The 22667-nt window shown below is 49.5% G+C and overlaps 1 protein-coding gene across 3 annotated transcripts; it reads right to left on the bottom strand.

Moving 5' to 3' along the window:
• Nucleotides 1-6057: 6057 nt before the first annotated feature.
• Nucleotides 6058-19319, bottom strand: SEC14L3 (SEC14 like lipid binding 3). Of its 3 annotated transcripts, none has more exons than XM_077950055.1 (12): nucleotides 19199-19319; nucleotides 17788-17863; nucleotides 17492-17535; nucleotides 17299-17358; nucleotides 15747-15974; nucleotides 13952-14047; nucleotides 13069-13129; nucleotides 11730-11813; nucleotides 8932-9038; nucleotides 8402-8541; nucleotides 8157-8326; nucleotides 6058-6969 (listed from the first exon to the last, which is right to left on the bottom strand). In XM_077950055.1, the coding sequence occupies exons 1-12, from the start codon at nucleotides 19250-19252 to the stop codon at nucleotides 6848-6850; spliced, it is 1242 nt and encodes a 413-aa protein (XP_077806181.1). In that variant the 5' UTR covers nucleotides 19253-19319; the 3' UTR covers nucleotides 6058-6847. The 3 variants fall into 3 exon arrangements, with proteins under 3 accessions (XP_077806181.1, XP_001109597.3, XP_077806182.1); XM_001109597.5 differs by having other exon boundaries at nucleotides 15786-15974; XM_077950056.1 differs by lacking the exons at nucleotides 15747-15974; nucleotides 17299-17358.
• Nucleotides 19320-22667: the final 3348 nt, after the last annotated feature.

The following is a 22667-nucleotide window of genomic DNA, read 5'->3' as shown; positions in this document are numbered from 1 at the left end:
ACCACCACACCCGGCTAATTTTTTGTGTTTTTAGTAGAGACATGTTTAGGTATTGCCATGTTGGCCAGATTGGTCTCAAACTCCTGACCTCGTGATCCACCCGCCTCGACCTTCCAAAGTGCTGGGATTACAGGTTAAGGATTTTTCCAGACTTCCCCTTCCCTTCCTCCCATCACCTACTAATCTCAGAATCTACCACCCGCACATTTTCCAATAAAAATACTACCTTGAAGCCAGCACGGGGAGACAGATTTGAGTTGGACTCCTGTCTCCTTGGAGTTGATTTGCAATAAAAGCTTTTCTTTTCTTTCTTTCTCTCTTTTTTATTTTATTTATTTATTTTTTTTGAGACAGGTTCTCACTCTGTCACCCAGGCTGAAGTGCAGTGGTGTGATCTTGGCTCACTGCAGCCTCAACCTTCTGTGCTCAAGTGATTCTCCCACTTCAGCCTCCTGAGTAGCTGGGACAACAGGTGTATGCCACCATGGCTTGCTAATTTTTTATTGTTTTTTGTAGAGATGGGGTTTTCGCCATGTTGCTCAGGTTGGTCTCGAACTCCTGTACTCAAGCAAGCAGCCCACCTCGGCCTCCCAGAATGTTGGGATTATAGGTGTGAGTCACCATGCCCAGCTGCAGTGAAAGCTTTTCTATTCTCAAGAACCCAGTGTTATAGTATTGGCTTACAGCACATTGGGCAGGGAGCTCCTTTTGCTTGGTAACACTAGAAAATTCAGGTACCTCAACAGGATATAATCCTACTACCTAGATCATTGTTAACTAACATCTCAGTGTATTCATATCCAGGTGGCTTTTGCTAGACATACACATTAATATAATGTAGTTTTGTAACATTCTATAACGTGCTTCTATAGTACTCTCTAGGCAGCTCTGTAGATTGATAACTCTTTTGCATTTGTGATGACACAGTAGTCTAGGAATGGAAGTAGGAGGATTTAACCAGTCCCACGTTGATAGATATTTGTGTTCTTCAGTTTTCTCTGCTAGGTGACACCTCACTCCCCAGCCTCCTTTTATTTATGTATTTATTTTTTGAGATGGAGTCTCGCTCTGTTGCCCAGGCTGGAGTGCAATGGTGTAATCTCGGCTCACTGCAACCTCCACCTGCTGGGTCCAAGTGATTGTCCTGGCTCAGCCTCCTGAATAGGTGGGATTACAGGCATGCACCACCACGCCTGGCTAATTTTTGTATTTTTAGTACAGGCGTGGCATCATGTTGGCCAGGCTGGTCTCGAACTCCCAACCTCAAATGATCCACCCACCTTGGCCTCTCAAAGTGCTGGGATTACAGGCATGAGCCACTGTGCCCAGCCCAACCTGCTTTTAGCAGCTGAACACAGCCCTGCCTTGGGAAGTTAATGGCCTTGGAAGAATTTTCCTCCTTCCAAGCAGGGAAGGGAGGAGAGATAGGGCTAACAGCTTACTCTCTTCAGAGTTTCCTGGGGAAGGGGACACCTATACAGTGGCACGGCCCTGCCGAAGGTCAAGATGCTGTAGTGTTATGGTTTAAAGGTAGGTGCGAGGTCTGGGGTCCTCGGCACTAAAAGAACTGATCTCTCCTTCCCCTGCTGCTGTCCAGGTTCATGGATAGTCATGCTTGGTCTTGTCTTACTGTTCTTTCTGGTGTCAGCCACAGCCTTGCTTCCCTAGGCACTCCTGGCCTTTGTTTTCCTCCCTCGATGAATACCTCTGGACTCTCCCTAGCTGTCCTGTACAACCTGCCCTGCACCTCTGGGCAGTCCTGGGGTCTCCTGGACCTCTCCTTCCCAGCCTCCTGCAAGATGCTGAAGGACTTGCTGCTGGCTGCACTGGCCTTCACTAGTGTCACTCTGTTGCTGCTCCTGTGACCCTGAGGAAGGCACTCGAGGTCTTCCAGCCATCCTGCCCTCTCTGCAGCTTAAGAGGTACTCTTTTGGTGGCCTCCTGCCAGCCTGGAGGCCCACAGATGGGACTGGTGACTTGGACAACAGAGAGACTCTCTTCTGAGGAGGAAATTGATATGGAATCTCGGCCTATTTTTGGAGGAAGACCTGGAGGCAGTGGCCCCTTCAGAAGACAACGAAAAAATAATCCTTTTTTATATTTATTTTATATATATATTTGAGACACAGTCTCTGTTGCCCAGGCTGGAGTGCAGTGGTGTGATTTCGGCTCACTGCAACCTCCACTTCCCAGGTTCAAGCGATTCTCCTGCCTCAGCCTCCTAGGTAGCTGGGATTACGGGCATGCACCACCACGCCCAGCTAATCTTTATATTTTTGTAAAGACAGGGTTTCACCATGTTGGCCAGGCTGGTCTTGAACTTCTGACGTCAAGTGGTCTGCCTGCCTCAGCCTCCCAAAGTGCTGGGGTTACAGGCGCGAGCCACTGCACCTGGCCTGTGTTGCCTTAACCTTCTGTGGCACCTGTGCTTTTTAGCACTAGTTGTTGGGGGGAAAACCTGATGTCTGAACTGCATGACATGCATTTGGGCTCTCTGGAGGGGCCAATGTGGTGGTGGGTTCTCGGGGAAGGAGTAAGAGGCAGGGGCTGGGGCCTCATTAGCACCAGCATACTGTTGCCCACGGGTGTCCCTGGCCTGAGGTCTACACAGTTGGGAGCCTCGCCTTTTGGCCTCAGCTGAAATTTGACCCCTCTATGGGAAATGACCTGTGGCCCCCATCTTTAGCTTCCCAAGAGCAGTGAGACTTTTCCTTCCCTGGCTCTGCCTCGGCATTTCTGGGCTGTTGGAACAGGAACTCCTAAATTAACGTTCCTTCTCACACAGCAGGGGGCCCTCAGGCCTTGGTCTTCCTGCCCCTATGCTGCTAGCTTATCACTTCTGGAATGAGGGGGCTATGTTAGTCCATTTTGTGTTGCTATAAAGGAATATTGGGCCAGGTAAGGTGGCTCACGCTTGTAATCCCAGCACTTTGGGAGGCCGAGGTGTGTGGATCACCTGAAACCAGGAGTTCAAGACCACCCTGACCAACACGATGAAACTCCATCTCTACTAAAAATACAAAAATTAAACAGGTGTGGTGGCAGACACATGTATTCCCTGCTACTTGGGAGGTTGAGGTGGGAGAATCACTTTAACCCAGGAGGCGGAGGTTGCAGTGAGCCAAGATCGCACCGCAGCACTCCAGGCTGGGCAACAGAGTGAGACCCTGTCTCAAAAAAAGGAATATTGGAGGCTGGGTAATTTACAAGGAAAAGAGGTTTATTTGGCTCATTGTTCTGCAGGATGTACAGAAAGCATGGCGCCGGCATCTGCTCAGCTTCTGGTGAGGGCTTCAGGAAGCTTTTACTCATGGCAGAAGAGGAAGGGGAGCCAGCGTGTCACATGGTGAGAGAAAGGGAGCAAGAAGAGGGGAGGGGTGCCAGGCTCTTTTAAGCAACTATAGAGTGAGAACTCACTCATTATGGCAGGGCAGGCACCAAGCCATGCATGAAGGATCTACCCCCATGACCCAAACACCTCCCACTAGGTCCCACCTCTAACATCAGGGGCCGCATTTCCTCCTGAGATTTGGAGGAGACAAATATCCAAGCTCTGCTAGTGGCCATTGACCAAAGCTACAAAGTGGGTCTCTTTCCTTCCCCAGTACTGCGTCCTGGAGATTCAGGACTGGAGGTCAGCATCTAGACCCTGAGTAAGACTGGAGGCTGGAGCTTGGGAAGGCTGCCTCTTACTGGCTGTGGGCACACAGTGGGAGCTGGCTTGTCGGGGTGGGCATCAGTGGATGCTGAGAGGCACTTTGCAGATCTCAGCTCTGGCCCTGGCCTTAGGTTCTTTGCACTGCCCCACCTCCTGGTGCAAGTCTCTGGGCTCAGCTGCCACAGAGGAGCTCTGGCAACAGCATAGCTCATCTTAGTCCCAAGGGCACAAAGGGTCCACGCTCTCCACCTCAGACCCTGCTTCAACATCGGGGCCTTTCCTTTGGTGGAGAAGGGTGAGACCATCCTGTTCCCCGACCCTGCATCACCCACACTAAGCCATCCTCTCCCAAGGATTCCATGACATCCTTGGCCCAAATTGTGGGTGCTACCACCGTCTTCCAAGAGGGTGAACCCATCCCTCTCTTTCCATCCTCCTCCCTTTCCTCTCTCTTCCCTCCATCATTGCTCATTGTAGGATTGTCTGATAAAATATAAGATGCTCAGGTAAATTTTAATTTTAGATAAACAATGGATACATTTTAAGTATGTTCCAATTTTTTTTTTTTAGAGGAGTCTCACTCTGTTGCCCAGGCTGGAGTGCAGTGGTGTGATCTTGGCTCACTGCAATCTCCGCCTCCTGAATTCAAGAGATTCTCATGCCTCAGCCTTCTGAGGAGCTGAGATTACAGGTGTGCACTACCTCCCCAGGCTAAATTTTGTATTTTTAGTAGAGACGGGGTTTCACCATGTTGGCCAGGCTGGTCTTGAACTCCTGACATCAAGTGATCCGCCTGCCTTGGCTTCCTAAAGTGTTAGGATTATAGGCATGAGCCACTGCACCCAGCCATGCTTTTTTTTTTTCCTTTCTAAATCTGACAACCCTCACTTTCTCTTCTCTTCCTTCCTTTTTCCTTTCCCCTTCCTCCTCCCTCCTCCTTCCCTGCCAGCTTAGGAAGAAGGCAGTCTTGTTCCGTTCTGACGAATTGTTATAGAAGAGTGGGTGAAGAGGTGACGGGGTGAGGGGCAGCCTCAGCGCCAGGCCTATTTCTGCTACCTGTGGGGCTGAAGGTACAAGGCCAGTGCCTTTGGGAGCTCAGTTTCCCATCTATAAAGCAGATATCAGATTTTGCATCCACAGGTGCATGTGGGAAAGTGCTTGCTGCTGCTGAATATTTTCTTGACCAGCCTGAATCAGACCTCATAGCCTGCCCACGGATGAGCTCAGCCCTCCGTCCATTTGTTTCCAAGGAGCCTCTCATGGCACCAGCCTTTGGTTCCCATTCATCCCCATTCCCTGGTGTGATCTGGCTCCCCCTGGCAAGAGTTGTGTCAGGGGTTGGGGCTCAAGCCAGCCTCTTCATGTCCCTGAATCACAGCAGAAAGCTGGGAAGGAAACTCTGGGCTCCTGGCCTTTCCCCTAGTCACCCAGGGTCATGGCGAGTGTCAGGGCGTCGTGCTTCACAGATGCCATGTGAGCAGCCGACAGGATGCTGGGCTGAGGAGCACAAGCCCTGCCCCACTCTGCTGTGAGTTTCCTTGGACAAGCTGCTTAAGCATTGTGGGTCTCCATGGCCTATCACCTCCTCTACCCACAAACAGGGACTGGAGAGGGTGACATGCACAGGACACTTCTACTGGAAGGTCTAGAACAAATAAGTCATGCCTTCTTACTGCCTTTGTAAAAGTGCAATCTTAGGAGGTGATATTCTTACTATGTTACTTTTTTTTTTTTTTTTGATAGAGACGTGGTCTTGCTATGTTGCCCAGGCTCATCTAAAACTCCTGGGCTCAAGCGATCCTCCCATCTCAGCCTCCCCAAGGGCTGGGATTATAGGCAGGAGGCGGTATTATGAGGTAATTGAGGGCAATGTCATTGAAGTAAAAAAAACAAAAACAGGCCAGGCATGGTGGCTGAGGCCTGTTATCCCAACACTTTGGGAGGCTGAGGGGAGCAAATTGCTTGAGGCCAGGAGCTTGAGACAACATGGGGAAACCCCATCTCTGCAAAAAATACAAAAAGATTAGCCAAGTGTGGTGATGCCCACCTGTATCCCAGCTACTCAGGAGGCTGAGGTGGGAGAATGGCTTGAGCCCAAGAAGTCAAGACTACAGTGAGCCATGATTGTACCACTGCACTCAAGCCTCGGTGGGCGACAGAGCGAGACCCTGTCTCAAAAAACAAACAAACAAACAAACGAATAAACAAACAAACGAACACCCCCTGCCCCAGGTCCTGGATCTGCCACCCAAGCTGTAAGATGTTGTGTGAGTGGCTTCACCCCTCTGAGCCTCAGTTTCCTTATCCATAAAGTGCCTTGGGGATGGCATGAGAATAAAACATGCTAAACTCACAAAGCTCTTGGCACAGTTTCTGGTACACAGAGAGCACTCACCAAATGATCGTTGTTGTTTCCTTTATTATGATTATGCCAGATGTGACTATCTTTGCTTCCAGGAAAGCCTCTAAATCATAAGCTATGTGCAACAAGGGAAGTGGGTAAGGGTGGGAAGCTGAGTGTGCAAGTCACACAAAGCCTGATGTAGGCAACTCCTATCAGAGGTATGTGGCCTTTGTGGCTGGGGCCCTCAAAAGACAGTCACTGCCAGAAATCTGGAGACTGAATTGTCTGGGTCTCCAGAAGAGAGTCCAACCCCACCACACCTCTGCTCCTGTCCAAGGTGCTGAAATCCACCCCACATAAGCTCCTCCTAGTCATGTACAGCCGTTGAGTCGCCTGCACCCTACCTTGTGGTCCTCCGTTCAATGCCACAAATATACAGTGAGCATCTACTATATATAGCGAGTGGAAATAAAAAGATTTAGATATGTCTCCAACCCAAGTTGCTCACAGCCATATGGAAGGAATTAAAGCATACACACTTGCCTTAGGGTAGGTGAGGACAAAGGCTAGGGGATTCATTTTGCTATTTATTGAGTTTCAGTGACACCCACTTCTTGTCTTTACCCTTGTTTTTTCCTCTTCTGAAACATTGGTACCCTCCAAGGTTGTGCCTCTCATACCTTTCTTGATCTGACCACAGCAGATGAATTTTCCCCCGGGCATCTCTTTGTGTTCTCACTAATATCATAGAGTCAGGAGGACTAACAATCAATTTCAGGGAGGGAGGGAGTGTAGGATATAGAGAGGAATCAGGTTAGGAGGTCTCTGAGAAGAGAGGGAGCCACCTAGACAGGGGTGAGCTCCTTATCATATTTCTGCATGCCCTCGTCAGGGAGCAGGACCTCCACCGTGAAGCTGACCTTCTTGGCGTGCACAAAGCTATAGGTGTTGTCGAAGCGTAGGACATCTGGGGGACAGATGGAAAGATGGGCATTGGGCTTGGCTTTACACACTCTTTGTTCCACCCCCGGCCAGGGAGGAGGACAGGCTTGTGTTCCCACTGGCTTTCTTTGCCAAGCTGGGCCAAGCTCCCACCACGCCTCTTCCCTTCCCCATGGGAACTGCCACCCCAAGCAGGTCCTGTAAACAGACACCAACCTCCTCTTGGCGTGTGCCCAGGCCTGGCTTTACTGACATGGAGAACAATGGTCATTACATCCCATTGTCTCATACCTGGAGACACACATGACAGGGGTGTGAAAGCTCATGCTTGCGTTCATCAGAGACCTCCCAGCTCCCTTGGATGAAGTGGGGTTCTGGAGCAGGCCTGCTGGACACTGTTTGCTTCCTCACAACCACCCCAAAAAGCAGGTGTTGGCTGGGCACGGTGGCTCACGCCTATAATCCCAGCACTTTGGGAGGCCGAGGTGGGTGGATCACTTGAGGTCAGGAGTTTGAGAGCAGCCTGACCAGTGTGGAGAAACCCCATCTCTACTAAAAATACAAAATTAAGTGTGGTGGCGCATGCCTGTAATCTCAGCTACTCGGGAGGCTGAGGCAGGAGAATCACTTGAACCTGGGAGGTGGGGGTTGCGGTGAGCTGAGATTGCACCATTGCTTACACCATTGCACTCCAGCCTGGGCAACAAGAGTGAAACTCTGTCTCAAAAAAAAAAAAAAAAAAAAAAAAAAAAAAAAGAAAGAAAAAGAAAAAGCAGGCATTATAACTCCTGGCTCACAGGTGAGCAAACCAAGGGTCCTTCCCAGATTGGTCAGACTTTTGCCCAGGACTATGCAGCTACCTGGAGGCTGGGGCGGGACCCTGGAACCACACAGCTTTGCAGCTCCACAAGTTGATTTATTTTTCAGAGCCTCGGTTTCCTCATGTGGAAAACTACTCTATCACTTGTTGTCTGTATTCTGCAGTCCAGGTGCCCCCAAGCCCTGCAGGGCCTGTGTGTCTCTGGCTCCTGGTGCACAGTAGGTGCTCACGAATATGGACTGAGTGAGCGACTGTATGAATGAATGGTGCTAACCCAGGATGTGTGTCCCTGAATGGGGGAGGGGTGTCACTGCCCCTCTGTTTCCTTCTCTAAAGCATGGGACAGGTGGCTCTAGCCTTTCAGAGCCAGGTCCCAACTGGGGCAGACTTACAGACACCGGCCTCTAAGCAGGTGAGGCTCCCATCCTCAGGCACCATGTGGGCGTTGTAGCGCTGGCTGGGTAGAACCTCTGTCATCTCCCCTGCCCGCTGTCGCTCCCCCATCTTGGTCTTCAGGAAAACTCCGAAGCCGATGTCCGCACCGTCAGATGAGAACTGCCACCTGTCAGGGGGAGGGGGAGGAGGAAGGTTGCTGCCCAGCCTGATGGGTCTCTGAGGGGTTAGGGCCTGTCCCTACCTGAGGACACAGCCTGGAAACAGGATCTCGTATTCCACTTGGTGTGACGAGCCGCGGTTGATTTGCACCGAGTGCTCGTACTGAGTCTTCACCTGGTCCCGCACGTACATGGACTTGGGGATCTCCCCGCCATAGTTGATCTGCGGACGTGGGATGAGATGGGCTTGCTCCCCTCTCCTGGCCATTGTTCATGTTTCTCCTGCCTGAGACACTTTCACCACCTCCTGGAAGTATCCTCTTCATCCTAGCCCCACTCTCCCACTCCCTCAAGTCTTCTTTGACCATCCAAGCTGGGTCAGTGCTTCTGCTGGGAGCGTCTCCTTCCAGCTCATCCCTCTGGGTTAAAATTCTCCCATTTCTTGTTTGCCTTTACAGCTGCTGAGAGCTCTGTAAGGGCCAGGGTTGTATTGACTAGCTTAACACCCAGTTCTTGGGGTCTCTCTATAGGTAATTGTGGATGAATGACTGGGTGGAAAGGGAACCCAACTTAGTTCTTGAACCTTTCTTGTCCCAGGAAGAGCTCTTTGTACCTTGGTTAAACATTTGGGGTTTCCATCTGGGTCAGTCAGGGTGCCCCCAAACTGGGCAGGCAGTTCCTCAGGACTGATGAGTTTCAGCAAACCTTCCTTCCAGTTATCTGGGAGCAGTGGGATGCAAGGGAGGTTAGCAAGCATGGAGGGGACCAATTGGCCTCCCACATCCACCAGGATGACCTGAACTGGAGGAGAAGCCCTATAGGAGGTAGGCTGCCAGGGCCAATTCCCCAGTGTCCTAGGCCTGGGGCTATAGGAAGTGTCTTTCTCAGCACTGCATTGCTGTGGAAATGTGTTTCCCACCTTGATAGATGAATCAGCACTTTTTATGTCTCTTTGAGACAGTGTCTCACGCTGTTGTCCCAGCTGGAGTGCAGTGGCATGATCATAGCTCACTGCAACCTTGACCTCCTGGGCTCAAGTGATCCTCCCACCTCAGCCTCGTGAGTAGCTGGGACTACAGGCATGTACCACCATGCCTGGCTAATTTTTGTTTTGTTTCGTTTTTTGTTTTTTTTTTTTTTAATAGAGATAGGGTTTCACCATGTTGCCCAAGCTAGTCTCAAACTCCTGGCCTCAAATGATTATCCACCTGGGCCTTCCAAAGTGTTGGGATTACAGTTGTGAGCCATCATGCCCAGCCTACAGCATATATATATATATATATATATATATATTTTTTTTTTTTTTAATTTTTAATTTTTTATTTTTTGAGACAGAGTCTTGCTCTGTTGCCCAGACTGGAGTGCAGTGGTGCGATCTCAGCTCACTGCAACCTCCGCGTCACAGGTTGAAGCAATTCTCTACCTCAGCCTCCTGAGTAGCTGGGATTACAGGTGCCCACTACCACACCTGACTAATTTTTATATTTTTAGTAGAGACGGGGTTTCACCATCTTGGCCAGGCTGGTCTTAAACTCCTGACCTTGTGATCCACCTACCTCGGCCTCTCAAAGTGCTGGGATTACAGGCATGAGCCACCACGCTCAGCCAACAGCACATTCTTGAAGATCTTCCAGTCATGAGCAGTGAAGCTAAGAGTTATCTAATTGCCTCAAGGAGACTTTAGAGCTCAATGACATCAATGGCTTTATTGGGATCACTCTGTGAGTAAGTGGCGTGCCCAAGTCAGACCTCCTAGTGGGGGATGGACAGCCTTGGGCCTTTGGAGGGACCCTCCACACCTCCCTCTGCCTAATCACCATGACCATGTTTATTACTGTTCTTCATGCCCTATGCAAAGCTCTAAGAGTTCTGGGTCCTGGCTGTTACTATGCCCCAGCCTTGTGGCTAATCCAGGCTACCCAGTTCCCCAACCGCCTCACTTTGGCCATGGGAGATTCCTTCTCTACAGTGGGATTAAGGGGAAGACCACAATGTCCCACATACCAGGGCCAAATGAGCAGAGTTGCATGGGGCAGAGGCTGTGGACTTAAGGCCTGGACTATGCTGGTAACCCACGCTGCGCTAGGCTTTGGAAGGCTTAGAAGTCATGAACCTGGATCCTTCAAACCAGGCCCTCATAATCTATCAAGTTCCCCATCTCAGTGGAATTGGGTAGAGGCAGAGGCTCGGGTACCAGGAAGAAAGAGAAAGTAAGGATTTACAAGCTCCCCCTCACCCCTGGATCTTCAGTTCTCCTAATTCTGTGATCTGACTATCCTGCTTGGGAGAAGTTTTCCTCCAAGCCAGGGTTGTTGATTTGGGTTTAAGAACTATTTCCCTTTTCTCTCTTTCTCTCAACCTGTCACTTGTAAACATAACTATTTTCCTATTTATAAAATTAATACATATTATTATGCAGTTTAGAAATCATAGACAATACAGGTAATACAATTAAAAACCACATAATTTCTCACTATCAACAAATAAATATTTTGTTGTTTACTAGAAATAAATATTTATTGTACATATATTTGTTTCCATAAAAATAAGATTATATTTTTAGTTTAATCTTATTTTAGCTTATGCTTATGAAGATATGTTTATAATCTACTTTTAAAAACTTAATGACATTTCCATGGCATTAAATATTTACACATAGCATTATTTTTCATGACTGCTCCGGAATTCATCAAATGCATGCACCATTATTTATTTATCCAGTCTTTTCTTGTTGGACTTCCTTTCTCTGAATTGTGACTACTCTTTCTGCTTGTCTGCCTCATCCTCTTCAGCTGAGGTTGCCTTTAGAAGCACTAAGCTTATGAATGTTGAAAAGAAACCGAGACTTATATACCAGAAATTGACTAGCAACCGAACTGAAACCAATGAGGTGGTAGGTGTGGAGGCCTTGTCCACCAAAGGGGTATGGCAGGGAAAAGAGCAAAGGTAGCAGACTCTTTAGGGTAAAACCCACTTCACTGTTGGGAAGAAGGAGCCTCTGACTAGGTGATGTGTAGAGTCTGTTGTTTTGAGATAGGGTCTCACTCTGTTGCCCAGGCTGGAGTGCAGTGGTGTGAACATGACTCACTGCAGCTTCAAACTCCTGGGCTCAAGTGATCCTCCTGCCTCAGCCTCCTGAGTAGCTGGAATTACAGGTGCGCACCACCACACCCAGCGAATTTTAAAATTTTTTGTAGAGATGGGGTCTTGCTATGTTGCTGTGGCTGGTCTCAACCTTCTGATCTCAAGCAATCCTCCTGCCTCAGCCTCCCAAAGTGCTGGGATTATAGATGTGAGGCACTGCACCCAACCTAATGTGTGGAGTTCTAGATGGGGTAATGGGACAACCTCACTCCAAAGGTCATGTAGAGAGGTCAGGAAATTGAGCTGAAATTGAGTTGTGTTACTTACTTCCCAACACAATAATTTTCCTGCGAGTGTCCTCACTAAGGAATGGTTTCATGAGGTTGTAGCCCACAGGGAACAGTTTGGTAGCTGGAGAGATAGAAGTAAGGATAATGGGAAGGAAAGAATTACATTGAGCAATCCCCTCCGTAACGGTTATAGCCAATGATACAGAGGAGTCATGACTAACCCTGGTCAATTCCAGTGTCTGTCCTGCACCGAGTGAACCATCCAACCAACCAGTCAACCAGCCAACAAACAGCCAACGAACCAATCATGCAATGCAATAATCAACCACCCATTCAGTCAACAAACCAGTCAAACATTCAAGCTGCTAATCAGCCACCTATTCAGTCAACCAATAAACAAGCCAACCTACCACATAATCAGCCACCTAACAAATCAGCCAAACAGCAAAGCAATCAGCCAATGGAACAGCCAGATAACCACTCAACTAACTGTGTTCTCTAGCCAGCCAGTCATCCAAATAACCAGTCAGCCAACCGTCCAAATAACCAGCTAGCCAGTCATCCAAACAACTAGACAGCCGACTCTCCAAATAACCAGCCAGCCACCATCCAAATAACCATCTAAGATTCAGCCAAACAACAAACCAGGCAACCAGCGAACCAACCTGCCAACCAGCCATCAAAACAACCTACCAACCAAAATGCCAACCAGCCACCCAATCAGTCAACCAAGCTAAGAACTAGCCAACCAAGCAGCCAGCCAATTCTCCAACCAACCACCAGTCAGTCAACTAGCCAAGCAACCAACTGGCCAGTCAACTGAACAACCAATCAAGCAATCAACGGATCAACCAACCAGCCAATCACCAAACATCCATCCATCTTTTCATCTACCCACCAACCCAAACAACAATCACCCAAATACCTGTGCAGCATCCACCATGGACCCAGGCCTGTGAGGGCTACAACAAAAGTGGAGAATCACAGCCCCTGCCTTCAAGGAGCAGAAAACTCAGCCAGTAAAGCAGGATGAGCACAAATAAAACAGCTGGAGATCCCTAAAAGGCAGCAAACAGGAAAGGCGGCACCAGTTGCCAGTGCCAGAGGCAGTCTGGGGAGGGAGAGATCATCATGGACAGGAGAAATAAGGGAGGATCCCTGGGAGAGCTGGAACTGGAGTTGCCTTCTCTTGCAGTAAGGCCAACCCTAGAAGTTACCATTTATTGAGAACTTACTCTATACCAGGCATTCTAAGCGATCTGCATACAGCCAAGAAACCAACCTGCCTCTCAACAATCCTGGGACAAAGACAGTGTTATCATCCTCAGCGTACAGAGGAGGAAACAGAGGCACAAGTGAAGTCATTTGTCACACACCTTTCACAATGAGCATGAACTTCAGGGTCTCTGGGTAATTCTCTTCAAGGAGGCCAAAGAACTGTGGAAGCAAGAGAGATCCCTTCAGAGAGCACATCGCGTCTTCTCCTACCTCCATCTCCTTTGCAATCTCCTGTTGGGAGGTTTCAGATGGCTCTGGAGGGTTTTCCTTCATGCCATCACCTCCACTGGCCTCTGGAGGGAACTTTCTCACCTCAAACTATTATAACCATACTCTAATAATAATTACGTAATAATCGTTTTTAGTAAATATTATAATAATTGCAGTATAATAATAATGACTACTATTTATTAAATGTTCACTATTTGCCAAGGAGTGTATATACACTTTACATAACAACTTGCTGAAGTATCCCTACATTGCTATCCCCATTTTGTAGGTGAGGAAACCAGCATGGAGAGGGTTTGGTGGAAGCTGGCGCGTGTGGTCTCAGCACAGTGCTGTCCCTGAAACCCATTCTGTGGGATCTTCTAGGAAACATATTAAGGCCTTTTGGGGTTTGAGTCACAATGAGGGAGGCCGGGACATTTTTAAAACTAAATCTTGGCTCTCAGACCTAAAGGACAGATAGGAGAAAGTCAGGGGAAGTTGTGGGAGGTAGGTGTGTGTGGTGGGAACCAGGGTTGTTCAGACAGAAGGAATAGCAAGGGCAAAGAAAGGCTCAGAGGGAATGGCAATAGCTACCATTGTTGAGAAATATGTATTAGGCCCTGTGTGCTAAACTGCATACTTGCATTATCTCATTTCGCTTTTGCAACCATTATTTATTAATATCCTTGTTTTATAGGTGAGCAGCTGGGTCATGGCAGGCCAAGCTGGTCATCAAAGCAAGTGGTGGGTGGCCCTGGGTCTTCTCCTCACCTCCTGGTACACTTCTACCAGAGGTTTCCAGAAGTGTTTCAGTCCCAGGCCCTCACAGTCAAATATCATCACGATGGTCTCAATCTTCTTCCCTAGCTGCAAGGATGAGAGCAAGAAGTAGTTCTGGGGTTCAGGGTGTTGGCTTGGGAGGTGGTAACCCAAGTACATGACACCTTGGGGCTTCTTCTAGCCCCGACTCTGTCCTCAGAGGAACAAGTGGACAAACCAGTGAATGCATTTCCCCACTCATCCGTCCATCCATCCATCCACCCATCCATCCATCCGTCCATCCGTCCGTCCGTCCGTCCGTCCGTCTGTCCGTCCGGACACCCACCCACCCACGTACCCACCCCCTTATATGTCAATTTACCCATCAATTAATTGACCCATCCATCAATTCATATTGTCATTAATTTATTCATCCTTCATTATTCCAGCTGATATTTATCAAGCACTTTTTTTGTGTGTGCCAGACACTGAAAGTGTAATGAATAATGCCTAATAACCCACAGTTCTTGTCCTTAAAAAGTTCACTGGCTGGCTGGGGAGATGACAAGCAACCAGGTCATTTGGATCCTATGAAAAGTGCTGCGATAGGTCAGCACAAGGGCTGCAGGGATACAGAATGGTTATTTAACCCAGGTGGAGGACTCACAGAAGGTGACATCTACGTTTCAGACCTAAAGGACAGATAGGAGAAAGTCAGGGGAAGTTGTGGGAGGTAGGTGTGTGTGGTGGGAACCAGGGTTGTTCAGACAGAAGGAATAGCAAGGGCAAAGAAAGGCTCAGAGGGAATGGCAATAGCTACCATTGTTGAGAAATATGTATTAGGCCCTGTGTGCCAAACTGCATACTTGCATTATCTCATTTCGCTTTTGCAACCATTATTTATTAATATCCCTGTTTTATAGGTGAAGGAGCTGAGGCTCAGACAGGTGACATATTCAAAACACTAAAAAAACAAAACAAAACAAAAAAAACCCATCAACCAAGAATTCTATTCCAGGCCCAGTACAGTGGCTCATGCCTGTAATTCCAGCACTCTGGGAGGCCAAGGCGGGTAGATCACAAGGTCAGAAGATCGAGACCATCCTGGCCAATATGGTGAAACCCCGTGTCTATTAAAAATACAAAAATTGGCCGGGCGCGGTGGCTCATGCCTGTAATCCCAGCACTTTGGGAGGCCAAGATGGGCGGATCACGAGGTCAGGAGATCGAGACCATCCTGGCTAACACGGTGAAACCCCGTCTCTACTAAAAAATACAAAAAACTAGCCGGGCGAGGTGGCGGGCGCCTATAGTCCCAGCTACTCGGGAGGCTGAGGCAGGAAAATGGCGTGAACCCGGGAGGCGGAGCTTGCAGTGAGCTGAGATCCGGCCACCACACTCCAGCCTGGGTGACAGAGCGAGACTCCGTCTCAAAAAAAAAAAAAAAAAAAAAAATTAGCCAGGTGTGGTGGTGTGCGCCTATAATCCCAGCTACTCAGGAGGCTGAGGCAGGAAAATCGCTTGAACCTGAGAGGCGGAGGTTTCAGTGAGCCAAGATCACACCAATGCACTCCAGCCTGGGCGACAGAGCAAGGCCCTGTCTCAAGAAAAAAAAAAAAAAAAAAAAAAAAAAAGAGTTCTATTCCCAGCAAAAGTATCCTTCAAGACACTGTCTTTCTGTGACTGTGACTTTTCAAGGCCACACAGCTGGTAAGCAACAGAGCTGGTGTTTGACCCCAGAGCCCTCTGACTGCGGTTGTAGAGAACACAGGTGTGTTTCTATGACCAATCCCCCCGGCAGCCTCACCTGCCCCCAGCCATCTGCCCCACCTGGTCTGGGCCTCACCCTCTCTGTCTGCAGGTCACACTCATGCAGGATGCGCTCACAGTCCCTCATCTTGGTCTTGAGCAGGTCCTGCTTGGTGACTGAGAAGAGCAGCCCCTTGGGATCAAGTGGCCCAATGATGTCATACCACACGGGACAGCCATCACGGTCATAGCCACACAGGCCCCCAGGCATGTACTTCTGGATCACCTGGGCATGAAAAGATGCACAGAACTTGGCATTACACACCTCCCTTGAGACCCACAAACCAGGCTGACCTGGGTGGCCCAAGCCTACACACACCATGGTATAAAGCACTGTCCCTCCCTGGAAAGTAGAGCTATTGTCTCAGGTGGGAAAGCTGAGGTCCTGCAGGGCAGGGCCTTGCCCACAGAGGGTAAATGGCAAAGCCAGGTCTCAGCAGGCCCCAGGGCTTCTAAGGTCTGCCCCGATGTCTCCCATGTCCCTTTCTGTGGAGAAGAGTAGGGTTTAGTGATGGAGAACACAGATTCTGAAGGTTAACAGAGCTGGCTGAAAAACAGACACTGGCTGGGCATGGAGGCTCATTCCTGTAATCCCAGCTACTCAGGAGGTTGAGGCAGATGGGATCTCCTGAGGCCAGGAGTTTGAGACCAGCTTGGGCAACAGAGGGAGACCCTGTCTCTACAAAAATAAAATACATTAGCCAGCCACGGTAATACACATCTGTAGACTTGGGAAGCTGAGGTAAGAGAATCACTTGAGCCCAGGAGTTCAAGGTTGCCGTGAGCCATGATCGTGCCACTGCACACCAGCCTTGGCAACAGACTGAGACTCCATCCATAAAAGAAAAAAAAAAAAAAAAAGCAGATACTGCTGCTTCTCTACTGTGTGTCCTTGAGCAAGTGACACCACCTCTCTGAGCTCCATTCTACCTCCTCTTTTGTAAAATGGTTTGGATAATCCCTCACTCTTGGGACTGCTGGGGAAAGTCCCTGAGATAATATAGGCAAAGCAGACTGCGCAGCTCAGGGTATATGCCCTACAAGTGAAGATGCGATCATTACTCTACTAAGATGCCAGTGGTGGCACCATTCTCATCAGTGCCTTGATGAGCTAAACTTCTTTCCCACCCAGACAGGATGCTTTAGGCAATGCCCTAGGGGGTGGGGGTGCAGAAGCACAGGCTAACCGTGGTGGTTAAGAGCCTGGGTTCAGGGGGCCAAACAGGCCTGAGCATAAATCGCAGCCCTGTGTTGGGCTATGGGACTGTGGGCAAGTTACCTAATTTTTGCTGGGCTTGTGTCCTCATCCACAAAATGGGGACAATAGTATCCATCATTGTGATGATTATAGAAGCTCATGCTGCTAACGTCTTAACCTAGGCCTGGACCTCGCAAGCCCCCAGGAAACATTCATTATTACTATAGGAAAGGAGACTGTGGGCCTGTGGGTTCCACATGCCTCTCAGCCTTGCTGCCCCTCATTCATGGTCCCCAGTGACCTTAAGCGGTATGTCCATGAAAGACTGAGGTGTTTGGCGGTGTTGGCTCACCTCTGGGGGCTGCCAATCAAGGATATGATCAATATCCATGGTCTTCCGGAACTCCATGTACTGAAAGGGAAATGAGTGGTAAGACCCCATTGGGCTCCCAGCGCCCTGAGAGCGGGGATGGAAGGAGGGGCTTGAGACATGGATTGCCCCCGACAAAACCCCTCCATAAATTTCCAGAGTGGATAAGTCTCACCTTGCGGAGCATAGCCTCCGACTTCTGCAAGTCAAAATTCCGAGCTGTGGGAAAACAGAAGGAAGGTGTGAGGCAGGAGACACGCCTTTGTCTTGCTCCTGGCCAGTGGGAGCTATGGAGGATGCTGGGGGCTGGGGTAAGACCTCGCTCCCCTACCCCCTTCCCTCCTCTGGACCTGAATATGAGAAGCAAGATTGTGTGGATGGACCCTGAGAGCCATGAGACACTCTGGATCAGTTGAGACCAGGCCCCTCTTGATGCTCCCTGATCCCAACCTCTCCCATCTCTGCCCTCACCTCGGAGCCAGCGTAGAAGGAAATAATCATCAGGGTTTGGCAGGGCGGGAAGCACATCCTGGACATTTTCTCGAAACTGGCAAGAGAGATGCTAGTTAAAGTGGCTCTCTCACATTAAGCCTTGGCCTCCAGACTCAAAGACTGTTTTCATAACCTCTCCTTTCCTCCCACATGCAAAATGGCCCACATTGATAAAAGGATGGGTTAATGGTTGAATAGAAGGAGAGATGGATCACTGGATAGGTGGATGAATGGGAGGATAGATGGATTAATAAATGGTTAGAAAGAAGAACAGATGGGTGAGTGGGTAGGTAGATGAAAAGAGGAAGAAGAAATGAATGGATGGATGGATGGATGGATGGATGAGTGGGTGGGTGGATAAGTCAGTGGATGGACAGAGGAGAGATGGGTGGGTGATAGAGAGAAGGAAAGATGGATAGGTGGATGGGTGGGTAGGAAGATGGGTGTGTGAATGAAAGAAAGGATAAACAGGCCAGGTATGGTGGCTCATGCCTGTAATTCCAGTGCTTTGGGAGGCTGAGGTTGGTGGATCACCTGAGGTCAGGAGTTTGAGACCAGCCTGGCCAACATGGTGAAAACCCATCTCTACTAAAAATAAAAAAATTAGCTGGGTGTGGTGGCGCACGTCTGTAATCCCAGCTACTCAGGAGGCCGAGGCAGGAGAATTGCTTGAACCTGGGAGATGGAGGCTGCAGTGAGCTGAGATCGCTCCACAGCCCTCCAGCCTAGATGACAGAGCAAGACTCTATCTCAAAAAAAAAAAAAAAAAAAAAAAAAAAAAAAGAAGAAGAAAGGATAAATAATTGGGTGGGTGAATACGTAGATTGGAGTTTGGATGCATTCTTAGTTCCCTCCATGTGTTAGCTCTCAAAATATCTGCTTTTTTTCATCCCATCTTCTATTAAAACATGGTTAGTAATTATATGTCCTCTTCCTTCTTTAGCTCTTTGAATGACAACAGCTTCTGCTCTGTCTCTCGCGCTTTTACAGTTTGGTCATCTTTCAGGATCTCAAGGAGAAAGGGGTTAAAGGGCAGACCAGCAGCATCTTTCAACTCCTACCTATGGTGCCTAGGAGAGAGGAAGGGGGGTGCCTGGCTGCCAGGTAAACCTCTCTGGTTCTGGCTCCTGGATGAGAAGAAGTCAGGCTCAATCTTGGGTAGGCACCACCCACGCTATTGCCTGGAAGTGGTGCTAGTCCCTCAACCCCCACCCTGGACAGGGTTGATGTCACTGGGCACTGTGGGGCTTGACCCTTTGGGAGGTAACACCAAAGAGACAATGTCAAGGACATGCTGAATCAACTGAGTGGGGCAGGGTTCCAGCCACTCCTTTCCACCCCCAGCCCCTTTCCCCTGGTCTTCCGGAACTCCAGGGGGAGGGGCTCTCACCTTGGCCAGGGTCTCTGCCTGTTTGGGGCTCAGGTCTCCGACTCGGCCACTCATGGTGCTGGCTGAGGCTTGAGGAGTGGTGGCCACTACAGGCAAGAGGCCAAGCCTAGTTTGTCAGCCCTGACCCAGCTGGGTCCTTTTGCCCCCACTCCTGGGCGTGGCCCCAAGTGCCTCCTCATTGGCCAACTGTTTAAATTGCACGTTACATAATTGGGATTAAGTGAGGTCCCGTGCTTGGCTTGGGGACAGATCTGGGGGAGCAGGCGGGCATGGAGCATGTGCCAAATGTCCCCTGCCAGGAGGAGGCAGCTGGGAGGAAGGGAGGCTGGCCTCCCGTGACCTTGGAGCCCAGGGTGAGTGCCTGTAGAACCCGCTGACCCTCCCAGGCCTCCAGTGACCACTGCCCTGGAGAAGGGGGAGTTTCAGGGAAATGAGGACCACGCCTTGTGGGTACCCTTTCCCCCTGAGACCCAGTCTTCACACACTTAGGATTCTGCAGAGATCACCCCCCTCTACCCAGCTCTGACAGGGTAGGATTCTGAGGCTTGGCCGGTGTAGTAAACAGTTCATTCACTTTGTTGGGGGTGGGAGGCCCAGGTCCTTCTTTCATAACAAATGTCCACAGTCAAGAGGACAGATGGCATCTTTTGAATGTCACTTGCTTCATTTATAAAACGGGGCTGTTAATGCTTGCCCTGCCCGCCTTCTGTGGTTGGAGGGAAGATCTAATGAGACACAGGGACTGTCAAGGGTTGTGTGCATCTAAAGGACACTCCCCGTCAGCTCTCCTGGTACCCCCGGGAGCTGTGAGCTTCATCTCCAGGAAGGGAGAGACCCTGTTATCCATGACTCCCTCTGAAGAAACCATCAGCTTGAGACTGCAGCGTGGCCATGTGGCTGCATGGCCACATCTCGGCCTTGAACGGGTCTGCGTGGGTTGAAACCACCCTGGGCTAGCCTCGGCCCCAGCAGCTGGGCTAGCCCACACCATTCTGCCTAGGACTTTTCTAGGTCCCCTACTCCTGGGGCATCCTGGGTACCTACCCTTGAGCTACAATGGGCCTCTATTCTGGGCTAACCCAGGGTCTCTTTAGGCTAGTAGATGTTGGTCAGTATCAGACACCTTCTCAGGGACATCTTCCTTGCTCTGGGGTGCTGATAGAGTTGGATCCGGAAGGAGAAGGCAGGGCTGACGCTGGCCATTTCTGTCTGCCTGGGGAGCCCATGGCATGCACTCAGGAACAGTTAGGTAACTGTCCACACCCCAGCCCTACCCCATTTCACATTCCAGCCTCAATTTCTGCAAAGCCCCAGCTGTCTACACCCACTTCCTGCCAGGCCAGTAATGTACAGAGATTGGGTTCCTCCACTGCCCTCTCCCGAGCCACTAATCCTGCCCATTTCTCACCAGTCTCCTTTCTCACCCTAATCCCTATAAGGTGAGGTGTGCTAGTTACTTCTGGGGGCATCAGAGACTGCAAAGGAGAGCCAGGAGGGAGGGTTGGGGGTCTTCTCAGGAGTTGTAAGCCTTCACACTGAGCTCTTTTCCCGACCCAGACCACAAATTTGTTAAGCACCTTGCTATGTTCACAAATCCTCATCAGCCACAGTGCCACTCCATAGAACTTTCTGTGATGGTAGACATTTTCTGTGTGGGGTGTCCTGTTAGACATATCTGGTAGCCACCGGTTACATGTGAAATATGGTTAGCATGACTGAGGAACTGAAGTTTTAATTGAACTGGATTTTAATACATTTTACTTTAAGTTGTTTAATCTGGCTAGTGGTTACCATATTGGATGATACAGGTGGACCATATTTCTTTTATTTTGTTTTATTTTATTTTTGAGACAGGGTCTCACTCTGTTGCCCAGGCTGGCGTGCAGTGGCATGATCTTGGCTCACTACAACCTCGACCTCCCCAGGCTCAATCAATCCTCCCACTTCAGCCCCCCGAGTAGCCTGGACTGTAGGCAATTTCCACCATGCCCTGCTAATTTCTTGTATTTTTTGTAGAGATGGGTCTCATTACAGGCATTACCTCATTTTGGCCTGGTACAGTGGCTCACACGTGTAAACCCAGCACTTTGGGAGGCTGAGGCAGGTGGATCACCTGAGGTCAGGAGTTCCAGACCAGCCTAGCCAACATGGCAAAACCCTGTCTACTAAAAATACAAAAATTAGCTGGGCGTGATGGCGGGTACCTGTAATCCCAGTTACTCAGGAGGCTGAGGCAGGAGAATGGCTTGAACCTGGGAGGCGGAGGTTGCAGTGAGCCGAGATCGTGCTACTGCACTCCAGCCTGGGGTACAGAGTGAGACTCCATCTCAAACAAGAAAAAAGCAGCACATTACCTCATTTACATCTCAGAACATACCTGTGGTATCAGGTAGGTACTATTAAGCCCATTATACAGATAAGCAAACTGAGGTATAGAGAAGTAAAGTAACTTATCCAGGGGTAAACCCATGCAATTAACCACTCTGCTGTTGTGCTGTGAAGCTATCCCATAGTCTCGGCTCTAGGAGCTTCCACCTTACTTAGGGAGAGAGCCCAAGGATAAAAGTCACCTATATGTGATGCAGCTGGTATCTGAGCCAGGCCTTGAAGAAAGGAAGGATTTTGATTTACGGAGAGCAAAATAAAGGGCATCCCAAGTGGAGGGGATGGCACAGGCAAAGGCGTGGAGGTGGGAAACTGAGAAGTATGTGGAGGGGTGGTGGGGAGATTACAGCAAACAAGACAGATGAGGACCCAGCTTGCACAGAGCTCACAGTCTCCCATTGGTGGGCATTCCCTCTGTGCTGGGAGCTTTATATCACTATCCAATCATTCGGAAGCAGGTATGGGTATTCTCATTTTACAGCCAAATAAAGTTCAGAGAGGTCAAGAAACTTTTCTGAGGTCACACAGCCAGTAAATGAGGAGCCAGAACTTGAACCCAAACCTATCTGACTCTGGATTACACAGCCCACCCTGCTTTCCCCTGGAGGGCTTAATATTGTGCCCAGAATATAGTAAGTGCTCAATTAATGGTCTATATTATCATTGTGTGGAAGCCTGGATCTGCCTGGATTCAACCTGGATTCGGGCTGCAGGGTGTCTTGGGGCCAGAAGGGTTAATTTTGCCTGCTTTGAAACAAACGTCTTGGGGAAGGAGAGCCCCCCAGTCTGCCCCCCAAACCCCAGAGCACACTGTCTCCAGGTAAGGTCCCATGTGTGTTTGGCTTCTCATTTACAAAGCTCTCAGGGGACCATGGCAACAAACACAACGTAAACAACCGCAGGTGGGTAGATAGAGTTGCTTGCACCCCTAACCGTGGCACCTCTCCTTCCAGCCAGTTACTAGGAAATCTGAAAGAGCTGCCTCTTCCAGTCCATCCCGGGCACATTCCTGATCACCTCCCCCGCTAGGATGGACCTCGCCAGAAGCAGTTGGGTAGGTCTAAAGGGGCCTCTTCTGGGGGTA

This window comes from Macaca mulatta, chromosome 10 (assembly GCF_049350105.2).
Source record: "Macaca mulatta isolate MMU2019108-1 chromosome 10, T2T-MMU8v2.0, whole genome shotgun sequence".
NCBI lineage: Eukaryota > Metazoa > Chordata > Mammalia > Primates > Cercopithecidae > Macaca > Macaca mulatta.
Note: the sequence above shows the minus strand (reverse complement) of the source record. Positions and strands in the feature narration are given on the sequence as shown.